The following is a 9,702-nucleotide window of genomic DNA, read 5'->3' as shown; positions in this document are numbered from 1 at the left end:
ACCCATATAGCATGAGAAAGATGGAACTAGGGATGAATCCTCTTGGCAGCATGTTGGTCATCGCCGTCGTGGTCTGAGCACGGTGAACCGTTGCGCTTTCCAGATCTTTGGTACCGTAGAGCACATAACCATGAGTTATCAAAACGCTGGGCGGCCAAGTCATGCTGTTCTACAATGAGATCTCGAGGCGAGAGTAGGGTGGGGCGGTAGCCCCCGTTGATGCTCCGCCAGCGGAATAAATCATCCGGCGGCGATGGCAGCTGGAGTTGGTGGTTCCATGACAAGGAACCAACCTTACGCTTGGATTTGTCCTTGTGAATGTTGGTGGTGTCACTCTGGTACCGGCGGTTGCTCATAATGCAGCAGAGCGTCGCGTCGTCCTCGACCCAGACGGCCCTCGTCTCGTCGTTGAAGGAATCGCTATCCGGCATATCGCCGTAGAAGCTGTAGCGCAGTTCCCACTGGCCAGGAAGATTCACGTGCAGCTTCTTCTGCTGACCTTCCTGCACCAGCTTAGGCGTCGGCATGGCCCAGATATGGACTCGAGTCTGGGCACAAGAAGGCAAGTCGTCGAGGACGTGCACCGCCACGCACGGCTGCCCGCGCAGCTCAAGGACATCCATCGCCGCGACAAAGCCCTTGTTATTGTCCGACATCAGATGGTACGTGTGGTACGCCTCGCTCGCCACGTCGATCACCAGTATCATGTCCGGCATATGGTGCACGCTTGGTTTCATGAGCACGTAGAGCTTGTCGCCGACAAGGACCGGCGACGACCCGACGCCGGGGCACAGGAAGCGCTCCGGGTGCCGGCGCCACCCGCCGCCGCCTCTGCCTAAGGTGTGCACGTCTAGGTAGTTGTTGCCCATTGTTTTTGGGTTCCCGAAGGGGAGGCGGAAGAGCTTGTACTGGCCAGTGGATGCGCTGAACCCCATGGCGAAGAGGTAGTGGCGGGCGGTCCTCTTCGGCGGCGGCGCCGGTGCCGGCGGGATCTTGATGTTCTCGCCGGTGACCGGGTTGCACAGGAATAAAGGCCAGCATCCGTCAGAGGACGCATAGAGGATAAACCCGTTACAGATGTTGGCGGGGACGTAGCTGGCGGCTAGGCCGGTGACGTGGCACATCATCTTGCCGGACGAGACGCTGTACACCGTGGTCTCCAGCTTCGTCTGGGAGATGAGCAGCGCCTCCACGGCGCCGCCGCCGGAGACGACGTGGGTGGCGTGGGCATGGATGTTGACAAAGTATTGGTCGGTGAGAAGAACACGCCATAGCATGCAGACGCAACGACATCGGGCGACGTCCCTCGTCGGCAACTTCAGTAGGATCTCACGCAAAATCTCCTCTCCGATCGAATCCATGGACTGAACAAACAGAACGACCAGATTCGAGAATACGCCCCGGACGACCAGATTAGATTGACACCGGAGTCTATCTCCTTTATTGGTAGGCTTTCTTATCTGCTCCGTACTCGATCCTTATTATGTTTTTAGTGTTTGGTTGTACATGGAATTGCACACGGAGATCACATTACGAATGTACATACTCTCTCCGTCCTAGAATGAGGCCACTTTATTTTTTAGGCAAACTTTGACTAATAATTGGATCAATAAAAGTTAGATGATATTTAAAACTATATCATCTGATGCACAATTCAATAAACTTTTCAATGGTATATTTTTAAATAACATAAAACTTATATTTGATTGATTAAATCATGGTTAAAGTTTAACACGAAAAACGATGTGACCTTATATTCACATACGGAAGGAGTATATGTTCTTTGAGAAAGCCTCCATGAGTGGCCACTGGCCCTCGGATACAGAAAGAATTTAACGACTCGCCCCCACGTTGCCCCACTCTATGGTGACGGGCGCTAACAAAACCCTAGCCCCACCCCCACTATTTCCCCCCTCCTCGTGGCTACTTGAGGAGACCACCGAAAGCCGTGCGATCACTGATGAAGGTGGTGACAAGGTTCTCATCGCTCCGCTCTCTCACGGGGGATCTTGAATTCGAGGCGTCTGCCTCTGGTGGTGTGGCTCCTGTGAGGACAGTGATGAGGCGGCGGGGGGAGGGGTCTTTGGCCGTGGTGCGGGGGCCACAGCGTCGGTTCCCTTCTAGCGCGCCCACTGGCATGGGCATACCCTATTGGGTATCCACTGTTTATACTGGGTGCGATCCACATAAGTTTTAAAAATGCCCAAGAATCATTGGCGGTTACTAAGGAGACGAGCCCAGGAACCTAGCGTGTGGGGCAAGATCAAGCCCAAGATAAGAAACCCTACCTTGTATTCGACTCGGTCACATGATACTTGAGACCCAATCTCCTATATAAAGGCTGGGAGGGGCCTTCAAGGGAGCTATCTCAAACCCTAGCCACCCTACACCACAAACAGATCTACATCACCGGCCATATCCATCAATACATCATTGTAACTCGTCTATCAATCAAGAACAAACAAGCAACGGGCAAGGTTTTCCCTCCGAGGGCCTGAAGCTGCGTGTACCTTATGTTGTTTGTATGCAAATAAAACCACTAGAGAGCGCTCTCCCTAAATCCCAACTCCATCATCCACGGGCATTGACGTAGTGCCCCCACGTCAATTGGTCTCGTATGTGGGAAACTCATGCGCTGGACTCGCGGCTTCAGCGGCTTCAACCAGGGTAACCTGTTGTCGCATCAAATCCAACCTAGGCGATTCGTTTTCGCGTCAACTCCGTCCGCCGCACGACCTGCTGCCGCATCGAATCCAACCTCGGCGACCCGCTGTCGCGTCGAATCCAACCTCGGCGACCCGCTGCCGTGTTGACTCCATCTGCCGTGCGACCCGGCGGCCGCATCGGCTCCAAAACCTCGGCGACCCGCCACATCGGCTACAACCTCGGTGACCCGCTTCCATGTCGACTCTGTCCGCCACATCGACTTCTTCCGGCTAAACTCCATACAACTCCGCCATGTGACACCGTTTGTCATGCCGACTCCTTCCGGCTAAACGCCGCACAACTAAACTGCACCTGATAAAGCTAAGTATTCATCGACCAATAGTCGATAATTATTTACTTTTTTTGGGAGTTGCCGCTGCATGAGCTAACACTTACATACCATCGACTATGCGCGGTCAACATCTCACATGCAAAAGCCCGAGTAGGCGACTCTGCCTAAACGTCGAATTCTTGAAAATTGCAGTCCAGTTGCAGCTCAACTGACATGTTAGCAAGACACGGAGACCAAGGACGTCAACCTAACTAAAAGGCCTAGCGTACGGTGCCAACGCGCCGAGTCCAATCACAACAAACAATATTATAACATGTAAAGGCAATATTTTTTGAGTGATAAATACTTCATAACTCTTTACGTTTCTACACTACAGTTTACAAGATGGGATACTACATGCAGCGTAACAGGCGAGCCTATGCACGGCCACAAGTGGACGAACATAGCATCGGGACTACTCCCATCACAAGCGCTAGTTTTGCACCCGACGAAAATGGGTCATTCAACGGAATCGACATAAATTACTCGTGCTTTCAGGTGCATGGCCCAAGTAGAGTAGCTCCTTGGATGAACACATCATTTGACGTCATGACAAAACGAGCCTATGCACGGATACAAGTAACCATACATAGCCTCGGGGGACTCCCATCGGTGGCTTCACCAGACGTAGTTGTCGACTACGGCTGCATGACGCTGACCTGATGTACTTCCGAGTTAGTGGCTTCACCCGATATAGTTGTTGACTACAGTTGCATGGCGCTACCCTAATGTACTTCCGGGTCAGTGGGTTCATCCGACATAGTAGTCGATTGCCACTACATGACACTTACCTGGTACCCTTTCGGGTTAGTAACTTCACCTGGTGAAATTGTCGACTGCGACTGCGTGAAGATTATCCGAGACTTGGAGCCCCGGGTCAATCAGTTGCCTAGAGCAGCGCTCGAGTGTGTTATGATGGCATATGTGACTTCAGATACATCAATATATTTTATCAAGTCCTTCAGCAAGAGTCGATGGATTTTACTAGCATTCATAGACACACGACCTGAGTCGAGTACCAACTCGGGTTACATGACAATATGAGCCTATGCACGGCTACAAGTACCCGAAACATAGCCTCGAGTGCTACTCCCATTGGGAGCGCAGACCGCGCATCCGATAGAAATGACAGTGCAACTTGTCTGCAATATCTACTCTTGGCTTCTCACATCCCCATTAACTGCAACCTGTATAAAGTTGAGTGCGGAGTCGGTACCTCCTCGACTTCTCAGATAGCATCTGCTGCGAAGATATATCTGGTTCCACGTTTACGACGTGATGATAAGACTTGTCGATCTAATCTGCTAGCTTGGGAATCGCATCCGCTGCGCTTTGGGAGACATTTTCCATGCCTACGACGTGATGAAAATCCTGACGGGCGCGTTGGGTACCCTTTAACAAGCTGAAACTAGATACGATAAGACCTTCGTGGCACGAATCAAGTTACCCTAGCCTATACCAGGTTTGAGTCCGGTAACCTGAGCCTAAAGCACGTTATGGCATCATCTGCATGTCATTTAAAGCACATTATATCTAGACCTAAACTACTTCTGCGTCTGCAGTTTCACCGTATATACATGTCGACTTCGGCAGAGCTTATAACTTCGAGTATCTACGCGAGTCTATAACTCCCTTAGACACTCAATGGGCTGCTGACGTGGGCATACCCTATTGGGTATCCACTGTTACCATACCGGGTGCGGTCTAACTGGAGGTCCATGTAAGGATTGCAAAGCCCAAGAAACATTGGTGGTTACTAAGGAGTTGAAGCCCAAGAACCTGGCGTGCGGGGCAAGATCAAGCCCAAGATGAGAAACCCTAACTTGTATTCGACTTGGTCATGTGGTCGTACCTGAGACCCGGTCTCCTATATAAAGGCTGGGAGGGGCCTTCGAGTGAGCTATTTGAAACCCTAGCCACGCTACACCACAAAGCGATCTCATCGCCATAGCCACCAAGGCATCCTAGTAACTCGTCTATCAATCAAGAACAGACAAGAAACACATAGGGTTTTCCCTCCAGGGGCCTGAAGTTGGGTAAATTGTGTCCCATGTGTTATTTGTACACCAACGAAACCACCAGCGCTATCTCCATAAAACACAAGTCCATCATCCATGGGTATTGCCGTGGTACCCTCATGTCACCCACTATGCCAGTGTTCATCTCCGGTGGTCTACGATCGTTAGATACGTAGCCAGGTTGGGTGCTGGAGGTGGGGTTGGAACCGGGAAAAATCCATGGCTGGCAGTGTCAACCGCGACGGTGACGATGCCCGTTGGTACTGCTCTCTCCCTTCCCCTCCTATTACCCAGGTCTGGCGGCAGGAGTGATGCGGGCATCATCGCCTTCCTGAAGGTGTCGTCTTGTGTGAGTTGGGGTGTGTGTTTGTGTTGTTTCATGTGGCAAGCGTCAATGTTGTGGCGGCGGGGCCAAGTATATGGGACAGACCATCGGCAATTATCTTGGTTGAGGAAGTGCATGGTGTCTCTTCCTCGCAAGTGTTGTTCCGATGCTCAGCGATGTTCCCACTGTCTTCTAGGAATCATCGATGTTCCCATCGTCTTCTAGGAATCATCGATGTTTCTCATCAGTGTCCCCACCCTGCAACTTCGTCTCTTCTATAACTGTGTCTCTTCGTGACTTGACTCATGGATGGTGGCAATGCTTCTCAAGGTGAGCTCGATGCAGATTGTTGAAATTTATTCTGGATCTTATTGAGAGTCTGGTTCATAGGTCCTTCTCTTGGGAGAATGAGCCTCTCAAATGATGGTGATACGGCGCCATTCGAGCCAGGGCGAGGGGACAAAGCCCCCTCTCCGATCATGAAAGAGGACGGTTAGGCGATGGCATGCCTCTCCTGGTTCAAATGAGGACAATTCATTGATGATGTTGCTCCCACCTTGAGATCTCCGTTCGTCGCCCCCCTGATGATTCGTTCGTTTGATGACATCGATAACCCCAACTAGTCTTCTCTTTTTTATCTTCTATTTGTTGTTGTTTTTGTTCCTTGTAACATGTTTGTTAGCATCATGTAAAACCTAGCCGTATGGGGGTTTATTAATTTAAAGAACCCTACATGTCGCGGAAACAATATAAGCCATGAAACATGCATGGTACGGTACATGAGAGTTTTCTAGCGCCTACGAATTAAGGTCTAGGTCTCGTTTGATTCAAACGAATGCTATATATATTTTGTAGGATTTAGACCCTTCGGATTTTTCGTGTGTGCAATGTTTTCGATATGATTATATTACATTTTATTTTGGAGGAAAATTTCAATCCACTCAAACTTCATGTTATAGTACCTTTTGTTTTTCCTCTGAGTCCTATGCTAAGTCCTATGCTATATTTGAAGAAATATATGATAAGTCGAGATCTTGTAGGATTCTACTAGACATGACATTCTAATCATGTAGTTTTTCTATTTCTATGTCTTTAGAATTATGTGAATTAAACAAGACCTAAAAACAACGAGCAAATCTTTGAGGTTTTCGAACACTTTTTCACCATGACAAGCTAAATATGTTTGTGGTGATAAGGGAGATATTTGTGCAAGTTCCACATCATTTTTTACACGGCATTTCTCCTGGATCTCTAAATTTCTATCAAAAGTAGCACGCTTTGAGGTGGAACTAACGTCGGGAAATTTGGAATATTCACAACACAACAGGTTCGATGGGAAGCTCATTAAATCACCTTTTTTTAAAAATTCATGTGCTAGTGTTTCCATTAAACATTGGGCAACTCTTTATACCAAATAAGATGATGTGCCACGGGAATGAAGAAGACTTTGAATAGAATGGCGATGGAGGAGATGGGGACAAATGTGGACGGCTCACACGAGGCACCACGAGTGATGATCTTGATTTAGATGAACGATCAATGAATTTGATATCCAGTAAGCATGTTGATTCTGTTGTTAATAGGGAAGTTTATAACCAAACTACTGCACCATTTTGTTTAATCCGTTAGAGCATCTCCAACCAGCGCTGTATTCAAAAGAGCTAACCAGGATTGTAGTAAAAAAACCCAATTAGTTTAGTTCGCAGAAGACACAAATTGATGCTCCAAAAAAACGCTATCTCATGTACTATATCTACCGTATTTTAACTATCATACTTTAACTATAAAGTTTTACAGCTTCAAAATTTAGGGCGACCATTGGAGATGCTCTTAGTAAGCTACCTCTGCCATCAGCATCCGTGTGAAAATAATTGCAATCAACTCCAGCAAAGCGATTTATTTGTTATTAACCCATTTTTTCAATATTTTATTTCAATTGAAAGCAAAGTACCCATTCAACAATCAGAAGCAACAAGTAGCTGACTCTATACTGCCGTCCATCTGCAACTGCAAGGGCACTAAGAGAGGTACAGCAGCATGCATTGCTTTTCCAAAACAAAAGAAACGTAAAATCGCCAACTGCAAATATATGTGGCAATATGGAGAGAATGAAATTGACCACAGCAATTCTTTAATGTTAACCACAGAGAAGTTCAGAATCCAGAGAGCAAAATGAGAACTACTCAGTACCAAAACATTCGGAACAAGCATAGATTACTAATTCGCTCAAGCTGGTGAAGAACAAGCACCCTAGTAACCACCCTTGAGATCGTTGACCACGTCGTACGGGATGGGTGTGACAGTCTCGATGGTAGTGCCCTCAACCATGAACCCTGGCTTGGGACCTGCAGGCTGCCTCTTGGTGCTGATGACCTCGCCACGGGCCTTGGCCTCTGCCTTGAGCTTGTCGTTGTTGATTTTCCTCAAGCGGAACTCCTCCTGGCACCTGGATGGCTGCACATGCTCCACACGGACATGGATCCTCTTCTTGATGATGCGGTTACCAACCTGGTGACACAGAACCAATGTTATGGTTTTTGTCAAGTGACTCAATCAGGTGGACACCAAAAACAAACATGTGTGATTACTGATGTCTCGTCCAATGTAATCAAATGCATGCACAAGTGAAGCAGCATGTATGAATGAATCTGGCAATGTGCACACTACTTCAGAAGGACATCACAGTCAAGTAGTTGGGCAGACAGGAAAATGCAGCTATAATCTGGCAATGTTGGGTCTGCGATCAAGTGATGCAATTTGCCTACCTGTGCACACTAATTCAGAAGGAATTAATGCAATTTCCCTATGAATGAATCAGAACATAAATGTGCACACCAATTAAGAAGGACATCACAGTCAAGTAGTTGGACAGACAGGAAAATGCAGCTATAATCTGGCACTCCTGGGTCTGGGATAAACTGATACAATTTGCCTACCTGTGGTCAAGTAAAACTATGCCAGCAAAGGGAAGACAATAATACAACTTATGTACTAAATGAATATTAGAGCCAACATTCATTGATAATAACCATGCTAGCAAAGAATCAATCAGCAGAGTTACAAAAGTTTGCAATGAAACAGCTACTGTATGATATGCAAAATGTAAGCATAACAGCAACATATATTTATATCAGATTAGGCTTTCCCAACTGCTACTGATAGAATGCAGAGGGGAAAGGCCAGAATGACGAATTTTTAATGTATGCCCATCACACGTGAAACGTGCGCCACAAAACCTCTCCCGTGGAATACCACGCCTTCCCATAGCTGAAGGGGGAAGCGCTCGGCCTAGGGCAAGTACAATCTGAAAGTTGCGATTTTGGTTGAGACAGTACAATATTGTGACTATAATTCTCAAGCAAATGAGCTATGCAAGCTAACTGAACAACAGGTGATGATAACGATTGAATGTGATGTAGCTATAGGAGCTTGAGGAGCTCATCGCAGGCACACATACCAAGCTAGCAGAACAAATAAAATCGCAGTGAAACTAAGTCTAGTATTACCGACAGTATTCACACAGCACAAATTAAGGGATTAGACGGTCCAGCAAGCTAATCTGCACAGCTCAATCAGAACCATCTTTGGTACCAGCGGAATGGATCGAGATGCAACAACTGCGACGAAAGTATCAATATCACACTAGAAATACAGATCTAGCAAGCCTGACATTTACAGAGAAAAAAGAAAGGCGGGGTGCGGCGACTGGGGTTATACCTGCTTGTTGATCTCGACGCCGATGGCGCGCTTGGTGACGTTCCAGACGCGACCGGTGCGGCCGTGGTAGAACTTGTGCGGCATGCCCTTGTGGACGGCGCCGTTCACCTTGACGTCGACGTGCTCGCCGACCTTGTAGGTGCGCAGGTAGGTGGTGAGCGGGATGTACCCCTTCTTGCGGAAGCCCCGCGCGAAGAGGTCGCGCGTCCGCGACCGAAGCCCGTGCCCCGCCGGCATCTTCCCCTACCTTCTTCTCTGCCTGCGGCTGCGCTGGGCTGTGCTGGCGGCGGCGGCGGGAGTGTGTGCGGCGCTAGGGTTACGGAGGAAGGAGGTGCTGTCTATTTATAAATGGGGCTCGGGCCGTGGAGACGTGTGTGATTTTGGGCTAGGTTTCTGTGTTTCTTCGTGGGCCTACATGGGCTAGAACGAGTTACCCTCTGAACTATCGCGTTGGGCTATAAGCCCATCATTTGACTTGGTTTATTTGTTCGGCAAGCCTACTTTACCACCGCACACCGTTCTGCTAACAAAAAAAAAAGACGTAAACGTCACGAACCTTATTCCGAAATCTTCTAAAAAAAAAAAACCTTATTCCGAAATCGGGT

General features: G+C 48.1%; 1 protein-coding gene across 1 annotated transcript; it reads right to left on the bottom strand.

Moving 5' to 3' along the window:
* Positions 1-7,470: 7,470 nt before the first annotated feature.
* LOC124701386 (60S ribosomal protein L21-2-like) lies at positions 7,471-9,396 on the bottom strand. The gene is made up of 2 exons (XM_047233437.1): positions 9,098-9,396; positions 7,471-7,888 (listed from the first exon to the last, which is right to left on the bottom strand). Exons 1-2 carry the CDS (start codon positions 9,332-9,334, stop codon positions 7,631-7,633), a joined length of 495 nt encoding a protein of 164 aa, XP_047089393.1. The 5' UTR covers positions 9,335-9,396; the 3' UTR covers positions 7,471-7,630.
* Between the last annotated feature and the right edge of the window lie 306 nt (positions 9,397-9,702).

This window comes from Lolium rigidum, chromosome 3 (genome assembly GCF_022539505.1).
Source record: "Lolium rigidum isolate FL_2022 chromosome 3, APGP_CSIRO_Lrig_0.1, whole genome shotgun sequence".
Lineage (NCBI taxonomy): Eukaryota > Viridiplantae > Streptophyta > Magnoliopsida > Poales > Poaceae > Lolium > Lolium rigidum.
The sequence above is the reverse complement of the archived record's forward strand: the minus strand, read 5'-3'. Positions and strand labels throughout refer to the sequence as shown.